At 40.7% G+C, this 26,169-nt stretch overlaps 1 protein-coding gene across 3 annotated transcripts in view; it reads left to right on the forward strand.

The window, feature by feature from the left end:
• LOC126094697 (uncharacterized) overlaps window positions 1-18,317 on the forward strand; it is a 263,319-nt gene extending 245,002 nt beyond the window's left edge. For all 3 annotated transcript variants that reach the window (XM_049909223.1, XM_049909224.1, XM_049909225.1), the window contains 2 exons: window positions 933-1,086; window positions 17,865-18,317. In XM_049909223.1, coding sequence (XP_049765180.1) covers window positions 933-1,086; window positions 17,865-17,959 — 249 coding nt within the window. In that variant the 3' untranslated portion in view covers window positions 17,960-18,317. The remainder of the gene's footprint in view (window positions 1-932; window positions 1,087-17,864) is intronic.
• Window positions 18,318-26,169: the final 7,852 nt, after the last annotated feature.

A 26,169-nucleotide genomic window follows, 5' to 3' on the forward strand; every position in this document is an offset into this window, starting at 1 on the left:
ATTCATCGACCACAACTGGACGTCCGCTGAGTGGCGACAGGCGGCCTTTTCAGATGAATCACGTTTTTTGCTCCATCGGATAGGTGACCGTTCGCATACACGACACGAAATGTCCTAGGGTCTAGGCCAGAGGGGGGAACATAATGGTCTTGAGAATGTTTTCATGGCATTCCATGGGTGATATCGTCATTTTAACCAGGCACAATATATCAACATAAGTATGCATCTATTCTTGGACACAATGTCCACCTCTATGTGCAGTTTGCTCTTCCTCAGTACAGTGGCATCTCCCAGCAGGACGTGTCACACAGCTCACAGCATATTGCATGTTTTGAACAGCACCAGGGTGAATTTACCAAACTCCCATGGTGGCCAAACTCCCCGAATTAAAACCCAATCGACAATCTGTGCGACCACCTCGACTGGGCTGTTCGCACCATGGATGCTCAAGTGAGAAATATAGCACAGCTAGCCATGGCACTGGAGCACCATGGCTCCATATCCCTACCGATACCTTGCAGAGTCTCACTATCTCTCTTCCAGCACGTCTCACAGCAATTTGCTCTGCAATAGATGGTTGTTTAGGCTTTTGACAGGTGGCCATATTAATGTAACTGAACAGTATAAGAACTCGAAATTTTATGGACTTATTACATGGCAATAGACGAACAAGTTGAAAAATTAGCAAAGAAGGGTAGTTATATTGGGGGCAGGAAGAACACAACTGATGGGAAGAATCCACCTGCTATGTCAGATTTTATGCAAGTGAATTTTCAGATAATTCCAATTATATTGATAAACAGAACTTAATTGAGTTTGCAGTCGCTATGCACCGACTGTTGGTTGACGACACACAGAGGGGTTTTAGATCGTGGCTGAGAAGACAGCATTTGTGTGCGGAAGTGACACAGTGTGGTGTGTTGTGCCTGCAGCGGCAGCCGGCGCTGGTGGCCCAGTGGCCTGCCGCCATCGCCATGCTGTTGCTGTGCGGTCTGGGTCTCACCGTGGCTGCCATCGCCGCCTCCGCCTCCGGACAGAGACACCTGTTGCTCCTGCTACCTGGTCTGACCACCGTCATCGCTGCAGGTAAGGGAAAAAATTTAGTAACTTTGGAGACATCGTGAAGGGAATCCCACAGGGATCAAATTTGGGTCCACTCCTACTCCTTGCACTGGGTGAACATGAATAAAATCGATAAACTGCAGGGATGGATTCCTGACTCGAAATGGAGCAAGAAAGGTCCTATGAACAAGGGTCCGAAAATGCATCATTGCCACGATAGATGGCACTGACGAATGAAAGTTCCTCTGATCTGTCTGTAGCCCACAGATTATGCTTATTGATGATGCCACTTCTGGTAAACGTTGCTTCTTCGGTAAAGAGGACTGATGACAGAAATCCCATAATTGTGATGGCCTGGTCCAAAAACCATTGACAAAATCCTTTTCATAGATGGAAATCTGCTGCTCATAATCCTCGCAATTGTTGCATGTGGTAGAGACAGTAGTGGTTGTCATGCAGGTTACTCTTAGAGAGAGAACAAGTTACTCTCTCACCTATTTTTCACATACAGAAAATTAGTCAAGATTTTATTACAACCTGACACACGTTGAGCGAGATTCTACAAAGTTAACAGCCTGAGCAGACGTTAATGGAGCCTGGTAAGGCGCTAAAGTCACAAGGTATTTTATGGTTCAAAAATGGTTCAAATGGCTCTGAGCACTATGGGACTTAACATCTATGGTCATCAGTCCCCTAGAACTTAGAACTACTTAAACCTAACTAACCTAAGGACATCACACAACACCCAGTCATCACGAGGCAGAGAAAATCCCTGATCCTCCGGGAATCGAACCCGGGAACCCGGGCGTGGGAAGCGAGAACGCTACTGCACGACCACGAGCTGCAAACAAGGTATTTTATAATTCTCAGCTTGTAGTAATGGCATGTTGGGAGTTGAAAGCAATTGGCGGCGAGTCCATCCCTTAGTAGATCTTGCAGGACAGGCCCACAGCTATACAGGGTAGACAGGGCAGCCCCTCATCAAGATATGGCTCCAGATCGCTGGAAGAACGTAAAGTACCTAGCGACTGGAAGAAAGCGCAGGTCGTTCCCATTTTCAAGAAGGGTCATAAATCAGATGCGAATAATTATAGGCGTATTTCGCTTACGTCAATCTGTTGTAGAATAATGGAACATGTTTTGTGTTCTCGTATTATGACGTTCTTAGATAATACAAATCTCCTTCATCATAACCAACATGGATTCCGCAAACAGAGATCATGTGAAACTCAGCTCGCCCTATTTGCCCAAGAAATTCACAGTGCCGTAGACACTGGCGAGCAGATTGATGCCGTATTCCTGGACTTCAGGAAGGCATTTGATACGGTTCCGCACTTACGTTTAGTGAAAAAAATACGAGCTTACGGAATATCGGACCAGGTTTGTGATTGGATTCAGGATTTCCTAGAAGAAAGAACACAACATGTCATTCTTAACGGTTCAAAATCTGCAGATGTAGAGGTAATTTCGGGAGTACCGCAAGCAAGCGTGATAGGACCTTTATTGTTTACAATATACATAAATGACTTAGTTGACAACATCGGTAGCTCCGTGAGGCTATTTGCAGATGACACGGTTGTCTACAAGAAAGTAGCAACACCAGAAGACTCGTACGTACTCCAGGAAGACCTGCAGAGGATTAATGCATGGTGCGACAACTGGCAGCTTTCCCTAAACGTAGATAAATGTAATATAATGCGCATACATAGGGGCAGAAATCCATTCCAGTACGATTATGCCATAGGTGGTAAATCATTGGAAGCGGTAACGACCGTAAAATACTTAGGAGTTACTATCCGGAGCGATCTGAAGTGGAATGATCACATAAAACAAATAGTGGGAAAAGCAGGCGCCAGGTTGAGATTCATAGGAAGAATTCTAAGAAAATGTGACTCATCGACGAAAGAAGTAGCTTACAAAACGCTTGTTCGTCCGATTCTTGAGTATTGCTCATCAGTATGGGACCCTTACCAGGTTGGATTAATAGAAGAGATAGACATGATCCAGCGAAAAGCAGCGCGATTCGTCATGGGGACATTTAGTCAGCGCGAGAGCGTTACGGAGATGCTGAACAAGCTCCAGTGGCGGACACTTCAAGAAAGGCGTTACGCAATACGGAGAGGTTTATTATCGGAATTACGAGAGAGCACATTCCGGGAAGAGATGGGCAACATATTACTACCGCCCACATATATCTCGCGTAATGATCACAACGAAAAGATCCGAGAAATTAGAGCAAATACGGAGACTTACAAGCAGTCGTTCTTCCCACGCACAATTCGTGAATGGAACAGGGAAGGGGGGATCAGATAGTGGTACAATAAGTACCCTCCGCCACACACCGTAAGGTGGCTCGCGGAGTATAGATGTAGATGTAGATGTAGCAGAACAATGCCACAATACCTGCTGCAGCGCCAGCAGAAGCCTGGGCAGGAGGTCTAAAGAAACGCATCTACACAGTGGAGTCTTAAACCGGGCATTGTGTGCAGAGCCACATGTAATAAAAATTCGCGTGTTTTGGTGTTTGCCAATAGTTCAAATAGGCCAGTGAACCACTTCTCTTGGCCGCCTCAGTTGTATAAGAAAACTCCGGCATCTGAGAAACATTTAGAGATACAATCTTTATTATACCTCATAGCTAGGACTAAAAAGCTCCAAGGCACAGGCGATTTAGATAAAGCTCTTTGAGATTGTATCTGTTCGCTTGTTGTCATGGGAAGCAGCACAATTTAAGAAAAAGTCATCTCTTCCCCCTCTGTGAAAACTTAAAAAAGCCAGTAATTGTCGGTTTCTTTTTTTCCCAGACACAAGTTTCTTAACTCTTGCCCTGGTTCGACATGAGATTGTGCTGTCATGTGGGAGGAGAGATTTAGCGCCTCTAGAGCCTTGTGATTGGCTCAAGACAGGGTGAAGGCGGTGTCGTTCATGCTCTTTGCAGGATCACTATAACGGGAGGAATGCTATTATATTAACGAAACCTAAATGTAAATGTCATAATTGTGTTGGTCGGATGCCAGTGGTAAGTTACTTGAGTGTGTAGGAGCCTCTCTATTCATTAACCAGGGCAGGTAAGACGACAAAGACCGTCTCACGTCTGTAAAATACCGCAAGCACCAGAAACGCCGATATTTTACCGTCCCGTCGAATTGGCTCTCAAGGCTAGCCCTGTTTCCATTAACCAGGGTGGATATCATGCCAACGGACATGTGATGTCTGTAAGATACCGTGGGAGCCACAAACCGCTATATTTTACCGTCTTGTCAAACTGGCACTTGAGGTTAACCCTGATTTTCTGCTCTCGGTACATACTACTTAGTATAGTATTACGCTAACTCTAACATGGTAAATTAAGTTCGCTTGGGAAGTATGGTTGGTTGACCTTGGCCACAAATAAACAGATCAGAATTGCAAAAAACCATCAAATAAAATTGAAAGGCCAATTGTCTCCTTATAATCAGCAGTTTATACTGGCAGGGGATTGATATTTACAGTTGTGTTTTTCGCCTATTGTTTAAGATAAGAGGACACGAAAGACAACGGTATCAGGCTAACGTCTTCCCTTACATGCTTTCAATGATATTTTCGTCAATAGTGTTAAATATAATCCTCATCACGAATCAAGGTACTCACTACAAAGAGAAGTTTTACGCATGTGATCCATTTCTAGAACGCCGGAAATCTACCTCATGCACTTTGGAATTTAAAATAGGTATAACTCGGAAAAACGATGTGTAACTGGACTAACAATGCCAGCAATTAAATCTGCACTACCAAGCGCGTCTTTTCACAATGCTTCTACAATAAACCCCAGCTCGTCGACACATATGAACACTAAACAACTTATCGAGATTCAGCACTACAAACACGCGACCAGTCGGCCATCTGTGTGATTAAATTTTGGAAACACAACATCAGGAATTCTCGCAAGTGCAAAACTGTGCACCGAAATCGCTTTCCCATCAGATCGAGATAGCATAATGTCTCGAGAATTCGGCCTTCCGTCGTTTTAAAGATCGTCACAGTTGTAAATGAAACTTGCCCACAGGTTCGAAGTCACTTCCTACACGTATATAATACCCACCTGTAATAGTGGCGAGATATGGCTCTAATCACTATGGGACTTAACATCTGACGTCATCAATCCCCTAGACTTAGAACTACTTAAACCTAACTTACCTAAGGAGATCACACATATCCATGCCCGAGGCAGGATTCGAACCTGCGACCGTAACAGCGGCGCTGTTCCGAACTGAAGTGTCTAGAATCGCTCGGCCACAGTTGCGAGATAACCTGTCGCTACTCGGATGCTATTTCAGTCACTCAGAGCAGTGTCCGAAAAACGTTAGTATTCTGAAAGTACTAAATTAAATCCGAAATGAACATTTTCGCAGTCCATTCATTTAAAGTATCTTGTCTCTAAAGCGGCGCACTAACGACTCATTGCTTCGTTCACGCCAACACCTTAGCTGGTACCCCCTCCACTGAACATGTACGCCCCACTCGTGAGACACATTAGACGTACTCGCTTTGAAAAATAAATGAAAACCAACGAACTGTAGCAGAGGAATCTAACTCATTAGATACTTTCCTCTATTACTTTTTTTAGATCACTCCTAAAATAAATAAATAAATAAATAGCTGTTAGTCTAGGACTATTTTATGTATTTTATCTAGCAGACCAGTATGGTGATTCCCGTCTGACATGGCCGTTCCGTGCACATTTAACCCTTCTAATACCGAGTTTTTTTTTGTTACACTGAGTAGGCCTACCATTGGGGTCTTTAGTGACCCCAACGGAATTCATTTTTTATTAAGGATAGTTTTAATAATGTTAGAATAAACTCAAATTCCTTATTTTTTCCACAATCTAAAACATGATGTCAGTGACATTACATTAAATTAAAATGCATATTTTTTAAAGTTATTTCCGTAAAATTTACAAATGATTCTCATGAAACTACAAACATTTTTGATTAAATTCCGAATTGACATTTATGACGCATTACAGTTACAGCAATTAATTTGCAGAGTGGTTTATACACACGTAACATCCACATTTTGAACATTTATCGGTGAATTTTCTATCCTCAGACCTTTTACCAAACGGACATCTTCCTCTTTTTTTGTCTGTACTGTTGATGGAAGTACTGGGGAAATAATTTTGTCTGGCTTTCTTCTGACGAGCTGCTTTCCTAATTCTATGAGAAATGCGCGTCTCTTGTAGTTGGTCCTTTCTGCCCAGTCTGGTGCCAGATGTAGCTATATGATAAATGCATTCAGTGCACTGATATCAATCATGTTGTAAAATAGTACCTTTGGCTACCTTCTGCTCATCCTCTTTGTAGTGTACGTTCTAACCAGCTTGTCCATGGTATCTACTCCTGATTTATTATAATCCAGAATCATTACTGGCTTACATTCTTCACGATCTTCCACTTACTTCCTTGAATGCACTGCACTGAGCAAAGTTACAACTTTTCCCTTTTTCGGCCAATATGAAACAATTGAAGCATCCTCTTGGAATCCAAAAATAGATGAATATTTGACTCGACCTTTGGTCTGAGTGAAAGCCTGTGGTAGTTCTTTATTTTTTTCTAATTGTTCCTAAGAGAGTGAGATTGATTTTCAGAAGTTCTCTCGCCAAACTAAGGCTAGTGAAAAAATTGTCAGTTGTTACATTTCTGCCACTGTTTTCTAAGCCTTTCACCATATCTAAAGCAACTCTTGCCTTGACCAACTTCACGAGATTCATTTTCTTGTCGACCAGTGTAAAATTGGAGACTGAGAACGTAAGACGTTGCACTATCACATACAGCCCATAATTTCAACCCATATTTTCCTAGTTTTGAAGAAATATATTGCCGAAATGGACATCTAGCACTATATGCCAAAAGTTGTTCATCAATTGTTACGTTGCTGTGGGAACATATGCTTCTTGAAATGTGTGTGCCCACATTTCAAATATTTCTCTAACGAGAGTCAGCTTGTCAGGAGCACGGTTGTGACGTCTCACATCTGCGTCATCAAATCGGATGAACCTTGAAATTTGCGTAAAGCGATTTCTAGCCATTGCTTCAATAAAAATGGGTCTACCATCCTCTTTGTTCCACAGATGTGTAACTGCTTCATTATGGGCCTTGTAAGCACCTGCTAGGATCAAGACACCGAAAAAGCACTTCAGTTCAATGGCATCTACTGGTTTCTATTTACTACTGTAAACAAGATTTCTCTCTTTGTTAGTCCACTTTATAATTACATCAACAATGTTTCTCCTAAGAAACAACTGAAAAGCTCATTCTATGGAGTGTACATTTAAAAAAAATGGTTCAAATGGCTCTGAGCACTATGGGATTTAACATCTATGGTCATCAGTCCCCTAGAACTTAGAACTACTTAAACCTAACTAAACTAAAGACATCACACAACACCCAGTCATCACGAGGCAGAGAAAATCCCTGACCCCGCTGGGAATCGAACCCGCACGACCACGAGCTTCGGACTACATGTTTCACTGCGAATTTTGTTGGACCTGGCTTTACTCGCATTGTGTTCCATCTCTCTTCTCTTCCACAAGCTCTTCTCAGCTCGTCTTTGTGCCACAGTTCTTCTTTGTTTTTAGACCTACACGAAAAAATAAATAAAAAATGCAAAGGGTATATCTTGGAGCTAGACCCTAACGCACATTTACAAAAATACAATGTGTACTTACATATAACAGTCAGAAATATGTGTTACTTCCTGTTCAGGGTGGATACCTACGCTGTCCAAATCTTCTTCTGAACTTCCGTCTGATTGAGGAATGTTCTCTTCTAAGACGTCAATTTCTCCATCGGAAACTATATCGCTGATATCACTGTTTGATTCTCCAGATAGAGGATTATCCTGCAGTAATATTTCAAGTACTTCGTCTTCGGAAAGGCGACGAGACATTTTCCACTAAATGCAACACACACAATAGTAGTCTCCACTTGTATGGAACAAATAACTGTCGTCTTGTAAAGTATTGGCAACAGTCACACGTTACAACAATATTTACAAGAATAAAACAAAGGAAATACAGCAACAGTTACGGATTGAATGCAGCATTATTGGGTAATAATACCGGAAGAGAGAAATAGGGTCGCATTTAACCCCAATGGTATTCAGTGGTTCTCTCTTGATTTTCTGCAAAACTAAATATTTTCAAAAAGTTATATTAATATATTACAAACCCATTACTTAATTCAGGAAAAGTCCGAATTTTTCATAATTTTTAGGAATAGGAAATAAGGTATATTTTACAGAAAATTACGCCCTTGGGTCATTAAAGACCTCACGGTTTTAGGAGGGTTAAGCTGACGGATGGTCTAGGTCCACGCATATTGTTCTACAAACTTCGACATATTCTCTGCTTTCTCTTGCAAATGCCACAACAACGTATGCAACTTCCAGCTGCGTACTACCCGACAGCTTCCCGTTCTTGACACTTCACTGCCTTCTATATGTAACGTCAAGATCTCCGCCGGCCTAGTGTCATTTCAAGTGCTCACACTTACGTTAATTGAAGTACATCTACATCCACACTCTGCAAGCCATCTGACGGTGTGTGGCTGAGGGTACAAAGTAAATTGTTTATTCACCTCACCTTATAGGAAATGTGAAATTCTTCTTTTCGTATTTTTGTGGAGTGTTTAAGTTATTATCATTACAAAAAGTACTTGTGGCTTTCAATGCAAGTAAAAATAAAAATAGAGGAAGAAACATTTATACGTTGGTACGTAACATAATGATTACTTTGAAAGGTAGACCTGGTGGGACTATTTAAATGATTGAGAATGTTGGCATAATTGTAGTGTTCTAACAACATTTATTTTTTCCGAAAACAGACATAAATTATGCTAAACAAGTTATTGACTGAATACTGTAACCAAGTAACAGGTGATTTAAGCCTACACTGGACAGGATCCTGGGTGGCAGAGATAGTTTAACTAGTGGAGTGAGTCAAGTGCTCTGGCCCTAAAAATGTGGATAACACAATCTGAACTGATCAGACGCTGAGCAGACTTCGATTGATCAAATCTACTGAAGTTTCTCTACATAGGTGCAGCTGAGAGCAAGTGGCGATTGAGATCTGTACGTTACCCTGTTTGCTTTGTGCGGTTATGTAACTTGCAGCTGGCGAGATGTGTGCGGTGGAGGTGAAACTTGCGGGCGGCATCTGTCAATTGATCGTGGACACGAAAGAAATGCAAAAATCTCACGGTCTAGCGACCAGGCAGACGGATCGCAATTTACTCTCTACCAGAGCCCTGAAATCATGGTAGATTTCAGTGTGACACACCTGTTCGCTGCTCGTATCAAGGACCAATTTGGCTCAGTTATACGACAGAGCACACAATGACACCAACTGTCGAGACTGCTAAACCAAAACCGAATAAGTATGCCCTCGGCAAACGAGTAGTCCGAGATGTTTGAAGTCACACTATCGGTACAGTAAGAACTTCACGACAGGCTCCCCAGTCTAAACTACTCGCAAGTGAAGTCAGTCTCAGGACAGGTCCCAAGTACCAACCAGACATGCCAGAGCTTCGATTAGAAGTGCTTGCCAGACCAAAGTTCTGCTCCCCAGTGCTTCGCACCGCTCTAGACAAAAAACCCGTTTTCCCGCAAAGTGCACGAACGACACCACGTGCACCCCATCTTGAGCCAATCACAGAGCTCTAGAGGCGCTAAATCTCTCCTCCCACGCGACAGCATAAACTCATGTCGAACCAGGGCAAGAGTTAACAAACCTGCGTCTCTGAAAAAAAAAAAAAAAAAAAAAAAAGAAACCGCCAATTACTGGATCTTTTAAGTTTCCACAGAGGGGGAAGACGATTTTTTTCGAAGTCGTGTCTCTTCCCATGGCAACAGGCGAACAGATAGAATCTCAAAGATCTTTATTTAAATCGCCTATGCCTTGGAGAGTGTTAGTCCTAGCTATGAGGTGTAATAAAGATTCTATATCCAAACGTTTCTCAGACGCCGGGGGTTTCTTATACAACTGAAGCGGCCGGAGGAAGTGGTTCACTGGCGTATTTGCACTATGAACCAAGAAACATAAAAATACCTCATACTTTTAGCGCCCTACCAGTCTCCATAGCCGTCCGCTCAGGCCGTTAACTTTCTAGAGTCTCGCTCAAGCGGCATCAGCTTGTAAGGAAGTCTTTAATAATTTTCTATACGCGAAAAATAGGTGAGAGAGTAACTTGTCCTCTCTCAACTGAGAGCAACGGATTCTTGTGAGGTATTGCGTTCAGTTCCCGTCGCTATGTTCTCTCGGAAATTGGTTAAGATAGGCCTGTTTCTAATGATGGCAGCAATCAGTATCGTGTAGGAAACCAACAGTCATCTGCAAGATGTGACATTTGTCTCCAGTCCCTGTTGCTTACGACGTTCGAACGATAACTGTTCCTACACTGTGTTGGATAGCTACGGGTGATATACTATTGCTTGTACACACATTGGTGTTAAGCCACCAACAAAAGATACAACATCGTTCATGGGGAGGTCATGGGCATATCCAAACATGTTTACTCTACTACGGGGTTCCAAAGCGACCTGTTTGCTCTTTCAAGATAAAAGGTTCTGCGTTGTGGCCAATCTGGCTCGACCGACCGCCATGTCATCCTCTGTCAATGGCATTATCATACGTGGTATGGAGGGACATGTGTTCAGCACACTGCTCTCCTCGTCATTGTTGGATTTCTTGGCACTGGAACCACTACTTCCGACGAATAGCTCCTCAGTTGGCCTCATGAGGCTGGGTGCATCCCGTATCAGTCCTCCCACCACAGAAAAATACTTCGTAATACCAGGAATCGAAACCAAGTGACCCTCATGGCATCATCCGCTCTGACGACTCAGACATGGATGTGGACGCTCTTTTAAGGGGATGACTAATATTTTGCCCAGTGAGGTTAGTATTACTTTTATTAGTCACAACGGCTTGATTTTCACTGGCGATGATCTGCGTGGCAGAAACTGGTGATCAATAAGTTTTTATTCGTGCAACACCGTTTCATTGTGGTTATGAGTTTCTCTAAATAGCTTGACCCACGTTTTAGCCTATAACGACCCTATCGCCCTTTCCCTGTACTCATATACAGGGTATTCAGCTGCCCCTACGTAGGGGCTTTATGCAACTCGAATATCTTCAAATACAGTGCGTAAGATTTTCATATTCTCTCGCGCAGTACTTATAAACTACTGGTTCTATAAAAAAAAGAGCAGCACATGTTGGAAGGAAATTTAATGTAGCTACATTTCACACAAGGATGTGTTTTCGCTAGAAACCGTAGTTCTCGAGTTACTTAAGAAAAAGTACAAAAGTGACCTTAAAACGCACCCCACTCCGACGCTCACCTGCCACCAGTCAGGATTTCTAGTACGTTCTTCGTGGCACTGTGTAAACTTTTGTGACTGCACGAATTATTTCACACGTTAGATCTTTTTTGGTCTTCGTTGACTGGCCTTTTTTCGCCACCAGCGTAAAACTGACATTTGTACAGATTTTATCTAATAATTTTATGAAGTTTAGCATAATAAAGTAAATAATGACATCGTTGTATTCGTCATGCCTTCTGATTACGAAACCAATGTGCATGTAAGAGTTAAGTTTGGCTCGAATAATCAACGTAATTACAAACAACCCTTCTGGAGGAACATCCAAAACTGATCATTATAGCAGAGATTGAAAATACCGCTTTAGCTGTGAGGCAGGAGCAGCCGAATCACCCATTATAGTGCACTCTTTGCGTTAGTTTTTTCGAGATTCTACTATTTGCTGCAACTTTGTCGTATAAAACGTCTAAAAGCATAATCGCAAACCAAAAACAACAATGTTTGTACTTGGAACACTAAATGAAACTACAAAACAATCGTTGGCTAATCTTGACAACATGTTTATTTCATTAAAATTTACTTTGGCTATCGAACTTGTTATGAATTCCTTAGCAGACGTTGTATTTACATTGAGGTGACAAAAATTATGGGATACATACTAATATCGTGTCGAACTTCCTTTTGCCCAGCGTTACACAGCAGCCCGACGTAACATGGACTCAAAAATTCGTTAGAAGTCCCCCTCAGAAATAATAGCCATGCTGCCTCTATAGCTGTCCATAATTGCCGGCTGCTGTGGCCGAGCGATTCTAGGCGCTTCAGTGTGGAACCTCGCTGCTGCTACGATCGCCGGTTCGAAACCTTCCTCAGGCATGGATGTGTGTGATTTCCTTAGGTTAGTTAGGTTTAAGTAGTTCTAAGTCTAGGGGACTGATGACCTCAGATGTTAAGTCCAATAGTGCTTAGACCCATTTGTTCATAATTTCGAAAGAGTTACCGATGCAGGATTTTGTGCATCAACTGACGTATCGATTGTGTCCCCTAAATGTTTGGCGAGGTTCATGTTGGGCAAACTGGTTGGCCAAATCATTTGCACAAATTGTCCAGAATGTTCTTCAAACCAGCCTCGAGCAACTGTGGCCCAGTGGGCGTGGCGTGCTGTCAACCATACAAATTCCATAGTTGGTTGGAAATTTGAAGTCCATGAATGACTGCTAATGGTCACCAAATAGCTCAACATAAACATTTCCAGTCACTAATCCGTTCAGTTGGACCAGGTGACTCAGTCCATTCCATGCAAACGTGCTCCAAGTAGCCGAACACGACTATTTCTTGTCAGTTATCTGTTCAGTTGGACCAGAGGACCCATCCGTTCCATATAAACACAGTTCACACCATTGAGGAGCCACCACCAGCTTGCACAGTGCCTTGTCGACAACTTTAGTCCATGGGTTCGTGAGATCTGTGCCACACAGTAATCTTACCATCAGACCTTACCAACTTAAATCGAGACTAATATGGCCAGGCCACAATTTTCCAGTCGTCTGGGGTCCAACTGATATGGTCACGAGCCCAGGAGAGACGCTGTTAGCAAATAGGCGCTGTTAGCAAAGGTTCTCGCTTCGGTCGTCTGCTGCCATAGCCCATTAACGCCAGATTTTGCCACACTGTCCTAACGGATGAGTTCTTCACACGTCCCACAACGATTTATGCTGTTATTTCACGCAGTTTGCTTGTCTGTTAGCACTGACAACACACAAACGCCACTGCTCTTGGTGTCCGCAGCTCGTGGTCGTGCGATAGCGTTCTCGCTTCCCACATCCGGGTTCCCGGGTTCGATTCCCGGCGGGGTCAGGGATTTTCTCTGCCTCGTGATGACTGGGTGTCGTGTGCTGTTCTTAGGTTAGTTAGGTTTAAGTAGTTCTAAGTTGTAGGGGACTGATGACCATAGATGTTAAGTCCCATAGTGCTCAGAGCCATTTGAACCATTTTGAACCACTGCTCTTGATCGTTAAGTGAGGGCCGTCGGCCACAGCGTTGTGTGTGGTGAGAGGTAATGTTTGAAATTTTGTATTCTCGGGACACTCTTTGACACTGGATATCGGAGTACTGAATGCCCTAACGATTTCCGAAATGGAATGTCCCATGCATCTATCTCCAACTACCATCCCGCGTTCAAAGTCTGTTAATTCCCGTTGTGCAACCAGAATCACGTCGGAAACTTTTTCAAATGAATCACTCGGGTGCAAATAATAGCTCCGTGAATGCACTGCCTTTTCATTACTTGTGCACGCAATGCTAGCGTCGTCTGTGTATGTGCGTATCGCTGTCCTATGACTTGTCAAAATGGTTCAAATGGCTGTGAGCACTATGCAGACTTAACATCTGAGGTTATCAGTTCCCTAGACTTAGAACTACTTAAACCTTGCTAACCTAAGGACATCACACAGATCCATGCCCCAGGCAGGATTCGAACCTGCAATCGTAGCAGCAGCGTGGTTCCGGACAAAAGCGCCTAGAACCGCTCGGCCACAGTGGCCGGCTTATGACTTGTTACCTCAGTGCAGTAACAAAGCGCTCGAAGCACTTCACTTCTTACCTTGATTTCGGTTCTCCACTAAACATAGTAACTGCATCACCACTGGAACAGGAACTGTGACTAAATTTATCTTTTGAAATTACTCCTGAAATTAAAGTTTCTATTTGCTTTATATGAACGCCACGTCCTGAGTAAACGAATTTTGAAAGTTAAATCAGTGCATTCAACTCGGAACAATTACTCAAGTTAGTTTTTAATAAAGTTGAAATTTGCTTTCAAGAACTAGAATGAAAATGACAAGATATTTATTGACTTTCAGTACCTTGACTGTTTTTGACATTCTGTTAAAGTTAATACTTATCATATGATTAAACACAATATCCTCTAGAATCTTTAAGAAAATGACGTTATACAAATGAATTTTATGTAGCAAAGCCACCCATCAAAAATGCACAATCTTCTGTCCAAAATTTATGAAGACACTACAACAATTGTTGCTGCTGTTACAATCATCAACGTTACATTTGAACGTAAGATTTAAGAAAACTGATACGCATTTTGAAATCAAACAGTAAAATTCTCTGTGTATAAGTGACAATATATTGAACAAAGCACACTTGATCACAGATCGAGTTGAATTACATCTGGCTCTCCTTTACAATAATGACAATTAAATACTCTGTACCTTGCCTCAGTATGAGCAGTACAGTTGATGTGGTGTCAAAAACACTTCTGTAAATCAAATGTTTTTTATTCCAGTCTTTGATCACAATATGAATTCTTCAGACGATAACCGGTTTCAGTCCGTAATGACCATCCTCAGATCTTTTTTAAACCACGTCCTAAAGTTCAAGACCATCTGACGATGGTCATTACGGACTGAAACCGGTCATCGTCTAAAGAATTCATATTGTGATCAAAGACTGGAATAAAAAACATTGGGCAGTATTGGATCACTGTTTGTATACGCGACCATGTCGCAGTTAGTGAAACTTCTGCAAACACTTCATGCCTCTCGTTGAAACGACATGAGAGTGGCGTTGCTAAGACTACCCATATTCAGTGTGCTTGAAGCAAAGTTGTGCAACTGTTCCATACCCATAGTTGAACCTGGTTAAGTCTTGCACAATAGCTTCTAATTACTAGAGACGACTTTTTAATACTGAATTATTAATAAACGTCTTTTCACAGTACTTGTTCAGATGTTACCACAAAGAATATAGTAATGTGGAGAGCATCAGAAAAGAAGACCTTTCACTGTAACTACAGTCGGGCTACCTCTGCGCTACTCAGTCTGCCAGTGGTAAACTGTTTTCCACATACAATGGGTACCCAGAACGGAAAAAGACAAGGCCAGTCTCAAAACTGTGCACCAGGTCAGCCTACTTTGCTTTTACCTTGTATGAAAGGTGTTCATTATGAGTTGGAAAACTGCCATAGGCTACTGTAGACTTTCATAAGTAAGCACATACTAGTTTTTCTTGCTCAATTAAGATTGTAATCACGTTACCTGTCTGCATATCTATCGGGCATCACCTCATTTTAATCCTTTTGTTCACTTATGTGATCTGTGTCATACTAGATTCCCCTAGAAACTGTCTAGATCTGAGTGAGGATATATAAAGGGCCGCATAACATACGGAACATTTTTGATATACATAGTTATCCTATTATCTGTTACTTAAAAATAAACACTATTTGGAGCAAAATTGAAATTGTCAACGTTTAATTCAGGTTTCATTCGAAAATTGTTGATTTGTAACGTGAAACAGAAGGCTGTTATAGTGCAAATAAAAATTAAGAAACAGATTTATCACACAGCGTAGAAAATACAATTTCCTCAAAAAAAGGTAAAATTAAAAAACGCAGAAACAAAAACAAATCAAACATCGCATCAATACTTGGTCGAACTCGTGTAAAGCATATTTCTGTTATTCATAAACAGCTTTCGCACTTATTAATAATAACAAGAAACTCTAGCCCTGGATCTTGATGAACATACTTTTGAGTACAAAATAACAATAATTATGGAGATTTTCTTATGCTTGTGCACGTTAACTATACTGGCATCAAAAGTAACTACTTAGATGGTATTAGATCGCAGAAGCTATGCGGTCAACTAGTTATCACTTATAAAATGCAAGTGATATTTTGTAAGGAAATAAAATACATAGTGGAGTAACGCTGAACGATGTGCAGTTCTAATTATGAGCAAAACAAACAAAGAATCAAACAAAAAACAAAGAGAAGTCGTCGGCTCCCATTCTCTAGCACACATTCAGTTTTCTTTCTCTATCAACGCTTCCAGTACTATCGGTAAGCCTACCATTCACTATGTATGCGCTGTATAAAATTACCCAACCATATTTTTGGTAGAAGTCAACTCTATTGTCCAACAAACGGAAACGACAAGGGCCTCCTCCAAACCTAATGGCTTTCTTCTTTCTTATACATGTTGTTATACTTTTTGAAATAACAATTAATACCATGTTAGGGGAAACGTTCATGAAATTGACCAAAAATGTCAATTTGGAATTTATTTTTGTTCATTAGTAGGAATCATGGACAATAAGTTCCCAGAGTTTAAGTTATGAAATCAAATGTGAAATATTCAAAAAATAATTAGATGTGTGACGCGACCTTCCTGCAACCCCAACTTTCTGAAGCAATGCTTCAGTCCTAGCTCGATGAACAGTGATTCCGTGGATTACTTTCCATAAAACTTACACGGGTTGCATCTAGAACGCTGTGATACATATGCTCTTTGGTTTTATAGATCATCTATGACTGCTGCGTGTCTTAGAAACAATAACAAATCAGCTGTTTTGTTAATGAAGAAGCAGTTCTTGTTTTGCCACATTATCATCTGCTGCAGTTGTCAGAATTGCAACTTACGTTGCAGTTCTTATATTTAATGATGGGAATGTACGGAGGATGTATTAGAAAGAATGGGCTTTTAGACAGGAAATTTCACTCAAGACATCTTGAGAAAAATAGATTTACAGTGTCTGTCTGAAGCTGAAAAGTCAGTTGGAGACTGGGTAAATGAAAGAAGGCCGGAAACAAGAAATCAGAAAAGAAACTTTGAAGGGTAAGAGAACCCTGTGTACAAATGTAGGGCCTTCTGAATATATGACATAAGAAAAAACGTTAGCGTGAACTTGAAATTGTATTTCCTGAAAATTATGTTTTTTATAGTTTATGTTCCTTTCTCTCAGAATATGTGAAGGCTAGAATTTTGTTCACCTATTTCTATAAACCCAATAAATAATGTCTCAAGAGTAAATTTCGAAATTCTGAGTGTAAATTGAGATACGGGGCACAGTGCCTGCAAGTTTGCGTGTATTTTATATTATACTTAAAGAAGTAAAATTAAAAATTATTAGAATTCTTCTCTTAGATATATTCAAAAAACTCATTAGAGAAGTTTGCTATGTGCAAAGAGATCGAAAAGAGAAAATTTTGTAGAAATCTCTTTAACAGTTTCTGAGAAAAATTTTGAAATTTCATTAACAGGATATATATATATATATATAATCCAAGGAACTTAACAGTAAATGTGTTAATTTCATGTAACGCATGGTCCAAAATGTCACTGCTGTGTTTTCAAAATTGTGGATTTGGTGCATCTTTTAAATAGTGTGTGTGTTTTTCATAATAAGGTGGAGCTCAGACCATATATGAATGATTTGTTTTATATTCTTAATTCTGGAACAATAACTTCATTGCGCATTTTTATTGTGATTAAACCTTTTTAAAAATTGTAACTGAGCACGTCATATTTCAATAGCACACTATGTAAATAGACAATAACTACGTTTTGTTGCAGGCCCACTCGTCAGAGTGAGTGAAGACGAAAGGGGAGAGGGTCAGTGCGTAATGGTCGCTATGTGCGTTTCAGGACTGGACGTGTTCGGGATGCTGGTTGTCCACAGCTTCTACAGGCAGCTATTGGACGAGAGGAAACCGTCGCCTCCTGTGCCCTTCGTGGGTTAGGTTTGCCTCCCTGCCTTCTCGTGGCGCTGCGCCAGTACATGGATCACGCTGCTCGCGTTACCGGCGACCAGTGGACGAAAAATGGGGGATCAGAATCCTATCCAGTTGCAACACGCTGGCCAGAGCAGGGGCTGAGAGACTCGACGCGGCAGTGCAAGGGTTATGCATCATTCGAGAGAAGGCGCCTGTATTAGCTGATGCCTGAATTCTTTGCTTTTTATGTGCTTGTGCTGTCAACTATATACCTCGATGCTAACAGAAGTATTTTGTTACTAATTTTCATTGTTTATTTATATACAGATGTATTCGCTCCTACAGTATAAGAAAGTGACTTGTTATTAAATGTAATTATAGCCGACCCATGTACATTTTACTTTGGACCTTACCGTATGAAACTACATCGAATTGCCAAATTGGTTATCTACATCTACATACATACTCCGAAATCCACCATACGGTGCGTGGCGGAGGGTATCTCGTACCACAACTAGCATCTTCTCTCCCTGTTCCATTCCCAAACAGCACGAGGGAAAAATGACTGCCTATATGCCCCTGTACGAGCCGTAATCTCTCTTATCTTTGTGGTCTTTCCGCGAAATATAAGTTGGCGGCAGTAAAATTGTACTGCAGTCAGCCTCAAATGCTGGTTCTCTAAATTTTCTCAGTAGCGATTCACGAAAAGAACGCCTCCTTTCCTCCAGAGACTCCCACCCGAGTTCCTGAAGCATTTCTGTAACACTCGCGTGATGATCAAACCCTTCAGTAACAAATCTAGCAGCCTGCCTCTGAATTGCTTCTATGTCCTCCCTCAATCCGACCTGATACGGATCCCAAACGCTCGAGACTGACCTGTGGTCAGTGGGACGAGCTGATGGCAGCTGAAGAATACTGGGTTTCCAATCACGGTGTAAGTGCTGCAGGAATTTAAATTCCTATTTCCTTAGCCTATATGATGTTCTGTGTCGTTCCCTGGTGGGGAGTTCGTGTAATGGTACGAATGTAGCCGCTGTGAATCTACGTTTCATTATTTGTCCAACTTACCTACAAGGGTAATTAACAGTTGTAATTAACAGTTGCTAGAATTGGTAAAATTCCTTAGCGAAGACACACATTAATCATCATATACAGTTAGCGCTATCAAAGTATTTCCAATAGAGACCTGAAGGCGAATAAGCGGTAATTCTTTTTCTTGTGACTAAATCCATCAAATTTATTGTTACCTAAAATTTGTCCTTCTCTTATTAGTACTGATATAAATGTTGACTATTTGGTGTCAAGCCAACAACAGAGATAGTGAAGTCGACGAAGAAATCGTGTGGTAGCAATTTTTGTATAGTGGTAGGAAGAAGTGTCATGAAAAACATACTAAAAATCCTTACCGGTGGTATGTGAGCATTGGGATGGGGTGGGGGTTAAAAGATGACTTTTATATGTTTTTCTCGAACAAAACGGAAACCGTGGATTCTAGCGATAATATTTCCCAGTACAAAATTAAATTACAATAAATTTTGAACACAAAAAAGTCCTATTCATTTTTTACTCTAAGATTAATAATTTCCGCATTGCAAGGTATAGAAAACTCACAAATTACTGAAAATATTGTCCTAACTGAATAAAACCAATCTTTATCTTTAAATAAAGTGGATTAAAAATAAATATTAAATGTATGCACCACCTACAAATGTAGTCGAGCCTTATTAAGTGATAAATTGCGTTTTGGGTGCGAAACAGAGTGAAGAGGGCAGGAACTGAGGCTGGAAGTGCGAGGGAAGGTAAAGTACTGGATTGTGCCCGTGCGTTTCCGTCCTTCATGGGCCTGCAAACTGTAGAGGGAACATATGATTCCACACTCTCTGCCCCACAACATGCTGAATTGGTATAGTGTGTCCGCAAAATGGAAAGTGGGCAGCGCTCGTGATTGGGGAAGCTGCCTTTCCCGGAAAAATGCTACAGCTGTCATACCGGTTGACTAAGTATCAGTTTCCCTTCTGGCAGTGTAGCACAATGTGGAGAGATTTACGTAGATTCTGCACATATGCGTTTCCTGCTTTAGTATTCTAAGTAACTCGTATCTATATTCCATGTAGTGTTAACGCAACACATTTTGTGCAAAATAAACACTCCTCGGGCATATCCTCGGAGTGTGTGGCTACTGTCTCATAACTCATAAGGCGCTCTGTAGACGGCCTGTATAAATTTGTGAAACACCCTGTAATTGTTTCTTGTGATTTAGTGGGGTAAACAGAGAGAGTAAGCACTTGCTCGACCTTCACTTTGTAGACATATGAAGGAGAGATGTGCACGACCACAGTATATATATATATATATATATATATATATATATATATATATATATATATATATATATATATACTGTCTGCTATATATGTTGTGAATAGATTTATAAGAAAAGAAACAATAAATGTAAACGTCATGTCGTAATGTCTGGTGCGACAATTTAACTGCACGAACAGCGAAAATGTAGTAAGCGACAAACTTTTTCTCCATTCATCATTTTGTGGGAGCTGTCATGGAGAAAAAGTTTTTTAAAGGTTTGAAATTATGTGTAAGGTTTGTTTCAAGATACTAAGTTCCATCATTCTCAATTACTGGATAGTGCTTATAATTGTTATACATAATGCAACGAACAGGGCGGAAGTGTGGAGTAAATGCATTGAAGATTATGTAAGTAATGCATTCATTACTTTGAATGCTATAATGTAACACAGATCAGCCAAGAAAAGCATTTTCACAAATATGATGATATCCATAAGTCAAAGAGTAAATAGCTTTTCAAGGTAAATATTTTCCCATAATTGCGTAATATTCTTCAAATCAAAAGCTATCTTGTACTACATACTTTCTAAAGTAGCCTATGTTCGTCTTCAGGATTCAACCTGTCTCCTCACCAAATTTCATCGAAATCGGTGCAGCTGGTCATTAATAATGAATTTAAACAGTTGAAACATCACCCATGATGCAGCAGTTGCTGATGTACTCAATGATTATAACGTCATATATCCAGAACAATGCGTTTATTTATTTATTTACTTACACGTCAAATTCCGTAGGATCAAATTGAGGAGCAAATCTTCAAGGTCATAGAACGTGTAAGTACATGAAATTACAACATAAAAGTAATAACAGGTAAAATAAAATGTTTATGAACCCGAAAAAAGTCAAGCCATAAGTTTAAGTAAACACAATCAACAATACAACAAGAATCAGCTTAATTTCTCAAGGAACTCCTCGACAGGACAGAAGGAGTAACCCATGAGGAAAGTCTTCAGTTTCGATTTGGAAGCGCGTGGATTACTGCTAAGATTTTTGAATTCTAGTGGTAGCTTATTGAAAATGGATGCACCAGTATACTGCACACCTTTCTGCATAAGAGTTAAGGAAGTCCAATCCAAATGCAGGTTTGATTTCTGCCGAGTATTAACTGAGTGAAAGCTACATATTCTTGGGAATAAGATAATATCAACAAGAAACAACAGTAAGGAATATATATATTGAGAGGCCAATGTCAGTATTAACTGAGTGAAAGCTACATATTCTTGGGAATAAGATAATATCAACAACAAATAACAGTAAGGAATGTATAAATTGAGAGGCCAATGTCAGACTCATGAACAGGTACAGGGGTCGAAAAGAGGTTCATCAACTTATAACACTTATTGCCTGTGCCAAAAATATCCTTTTAGAATGGAAAGAGTTACCCCAAAATATAATACCAACTGACAGAAGCCAATGAAAATAAGCAAAGTAGACTAATTTTCGTGTCAAACGATCATTCAGATACTGTTAAAAAAGTAAAGATGGCAGCATTAAGTCTTTGAAGAAGATCCTAAATGTGGGCTTTCCACGATAGTTTACTATCTATCTGAACACCTAGAAATTTGAACTGCTCAGTTTCATTAATCATATGCCCATTCTGTGAAATTAAAACGTCAGGTTTTGTTGAATTGTGTGTTAGAAACTGTAAAAACTAAGTCTAACTGTGATTTAGCAATCATTTATTTTCTACAAGCCAAGAACTTATGTCATGGACTGCACTATTCGAAAACGAGCCAATGTTGCACACGACATTCTTTACTACCAAACTAGTGCCATCAGAAAACAGAATTATTTTACGGTTACTGATAATACTGGAGGGCATATCATTTATATATATAAGGAACAGGAGTGGCCCCAACACTGATCCCTGGGGCAACCCCCCCCCCCCCCCCCCCACTTGACCCTACCCCACTCAGACTCCACATCACAGCCATTCTCAACACTGTGAATAATGACCTTTTGCTGTCTGTTGCTAAAGTACGAAGCGAACCAATTGTGAGCTGAACCCCGTATTGTGTAACGGTCCAACTTCTGCAGCAATATTTTGTAATCAACACAATCAAACACCTTAGTTATATCAAACAATATGCCTTGCGTTCAAAAACCTTTGTTTGGCCCACCCATTATCTCAAAGAGACATAATTTTGCAGGTACAGTCAATGGTGAATGTAAACATTGTCTGCAAAATGTGTCGCGAATACAATTTGTAGTAAAGTAATAATAAATTGAAACATCATCCATGATGTGAAAATGTACTGCTAAAATGTATCAAGCGATAAACTTCTTTTCCTTTCATAATTATGTGAGGGGTGTCAGTGAGAAAAAGGGTAGTAAATGTCTCCCATCATATGTACAGTATTTGGCAAGTCGAAAGTGCTCTTGTTTTCAAATACTGGATGAATAAAATCTGGGTATTCGTGCGTCGGGGCATAGGGGGTTCTTATCCCCACAGCGATTCTTTCCAAATAGTAAATGGTATGTGTAACAAATTTTGTTGAAATTAATCTAGTGGTTGCGGAGGAGATATGGAATATACATACAGACACGTAAACATACTTTTTATAATATGCATGAATATCCTTGTTTGTGATCCGATTTTGAAGAAATATGCCCTATACGATGCCGTTAGCTATGCTGATGTTACCAGTCAAAACAACTTAAAAATCCATCAGGTAGTTTAATGTTATTTGTTCTGACTCGATCGTTCGTTCGTTCGTGAGCACGAAAATGTTTGCCTGCTTTTTACTCAAAACTGAATGTACTGTCCTCTTATAAAAAAGCTGAACTGAAACTACTATTGCGATCGGCATATCTCAGTGCACACATTTACATAAAGACAAAGTTAACTGGCGTTCACTGTGCAGGAAATTACTCAAAAACCATTACCAAAATCAAACTGTGCACTGCCCAAAAACATTGAAACACTGACATTACATTGTAACAGTATGAAACATACACTGTTCACTGGCCCATCAAAAATCTGTATTACAAAGAAAATTATTAGAATATGAACAATGGAAACGTGAGATGAGAAACGAAAGAACCAACAAAATATGAAATAAATCTCACCTGAAAAATTACAGCATGTAGAAATTGTGCAAGCTAAAATGTGCTAATGTAAAACTTAACTACTGGCAGACGGATTAGGGCGATTCTCATACTAAGAAAACCTTGTTTTTTGTAATGAAAATACTACTCCGTTAATTATAATGACAATGCTGTATTTTAAATTCTTATTTCACAAGAACATAAAACTCACAGAAAACCAGAAACTTTACTTTCTTTACGAAAGTCTTATAAGGCAATGCTTTTACGACTATGCAAACTGAAATTAATTAAACTGAAATCACCTAAATTGCGGTGGGGAGGTGGACTGTTCTGTTGCAAGACTCGCTAACATTATCAGTACGCGCTAGCGAAAATTATTATCTTAAAAACATATCCATACTGCAAATCCATTCTCTCTGTTCCATTAATACTGCGTCTGTAAGTCCTTCCACCAGATTAATAATTCCTAATAATTGTCTTCAGCAAAATCCTTCTCCAATATGCACTACACTTACTCCATGTTCAACTCTCGACTACCCTCCGGTCTACAAGTGAGTCAAAGATATGTAAGTTCAGAGATACTGCTGTCACTACTATAAATCTACTATTCCAGAGATGTCATACGCGATTGCTTGGCTCTTGTAACATGAAATTTACAGCCTTCTAAAGCTATCCGCAAATAAATGTCCTCCATACCATACGTATATGTACACCTTTCATAGCTTTGGAAATTAGCATGTTCAGACAGACGAGAAAGTTTTAGTAAAACTTTAAACAGCGACACTTTTATTTTTTGATGCGATTTTCGTTAATTACAGTGTATACGATACCCCAAATCATTCTCAATTTATCTGTGAAAAGCACTCTGTCTTCAGACCACAAGTGGCCCATCGGGACCATCTGACCGCCGTGCCATCCTCAGTTGAGGATGCGTATAGGAGGGGTGTGTGGTCAGCACACCACTCTCCCGGTCGATATGATGGTTTCCTTTGACTAGAGCCGCTACTATTCGGTCGAGTAGCTCCTTAATTGGCGCCACGAGCCTGAGTGCACCCCGGAAAATGGCAACAGTGCATGGTGGCTGGATGGTCACCCATCCAAGTGCCGGCCACACCCGACAGCGCTTAACTTCGGTGATCTCACGGGAACTGGTGTACCCACTGCGGCAAGGCCATTGCAATTTATCTGTGAAACCCCTATGAAAATTCGTCAAGTAGTTCTGGAGATCAACGTCTTCAAAGACAGACATACACGACGGTTTTACAGATTTATTACGAGGCATATTCTGAAAGTAAGGTCCGATCGGTCGCGAAATGGAAACCACAGTGAAAATCAAAAGTGATTTTTTTGGAACAGTTAGCCACACCTTCCAGCAACGTCTCTACATAGTCGCGCTCCGTCTAGGACATTTGTCGCAGTGTTGTGCCAACTTTCCAATACCCTCGCCATAGAAAGTAGCCGCCTGCACTTTTCGCCGGTTCTCTACGCTGATATGCAGTTCGTTGTCTGTGTCAAAACGTTGACTTCATAGCCAGAAGTTCATGTCAGCAGAGATGAATATCAGAGGGAGCAAATTCCGGGCTGTATGGAGAGCGACGAAACACTTCTCATCGAAAACGCTGCAGGGGCGTCCACATTGCCCCTGCAAATTGCGGCAGAGAACTGACATGAAGAAGGAAACGCATGACAGTTGTGTTGTGTGGGCTGCATCAAATTAGGCGCAGTCCCTCACGGGCACTCCTACTCGGCGGGAGACCATGTTTTCTAGGCATCTTTACGAGCTCACTGTGAACTCAGAGCTGAAAAGAGAGACGTGGCGTGATCAACGAGCATATTAGGGACACTGCCAAACACACCTATGCAAAGCTTTATCAGATTTTCACTATGGTTTCCATTTCGCGACCGATCGGACCTTACTTTCGGAATACGCCTCGTATTAGTATAAATATAGATAACCATCAGCTTACAACTACAGTGTTTTTCCTTGTGAAATATACAGGGTGTTCGGGAATCCCGTTACAGACTTAAAGGATTTGTAGGTAGAAGCGAGTATATAATATTTAGAATAGGAACCCAAGTCCGGAAACTACATCCAGCGACACTACAGAGCGTCAAAGTTACAGGCGCTGGCGCCTATCAATGTATGTTTGTATACACAGGGTGATACCATGATGATGTTATAAAACTGTCAAGGATGATGGAGAAGGCTAAATGTATCAATCTGAGGTAATGGTACCTGTACCGGAAACGAATGAGTCGAAAGTTACAAGCGAAAACCGTTATGATACCTCTGACAGGGAATGTATGTAACGGTACAGTTGTTGCAACGACTGTAGGGTATGCAAGTTTCAGAGAAGGTAGTATGGACCAGAACAAGGAAAAAATGTCCAGTAAGCATGGGCTCTAAAATGTATACCTTAAGAGCTATAAGTATTTGTTCAATATTGGAGATTTGTTTCGCACTAGCGAAGGTGAACAAGAGCTCATAGCTCCTCAGGTATGCATTTTAGAGCACATGTTTACTGACATTTTTTTCTTGTATTGGTCCACCTCTTAAAGCTGCCTGCCCTACATTTTTAGCAACAACAGTGCTGGTACATGCATTCCACTGTCAGAGGTAGCAGAATGATTTTCGCTTGCTAACTTTAGATTCCTTCGCTACCGAACCAGCGAATCTGACCACAGATTGAAAGTTTGTAATACCATTATTAAATCACTCGGTATATACATACATTTACAGGTTCCGGCGCCTATAACTTTGACGCTCTGTAGCGTCGTTGGATGACGTTTCCGGACATCCGTTTCTATTCAAAATATTATGTACT

This window comes from Schistocerca cancellata, chromosome 8 (genome assembly GCF_023864275.1).
Source record: "Schistocerca cancellata isolate TAMUIC-IGC-003103 chromosome 8, iqSchCanc2.1, whole genome shotgun sequence".
Classification (NCBI taxonomy): Eukaryota; Metazoa; Arthropoda; class Insecta; order Orthoptera; family Acrididae; genus Schistocerca; species Schistocerca cancellata.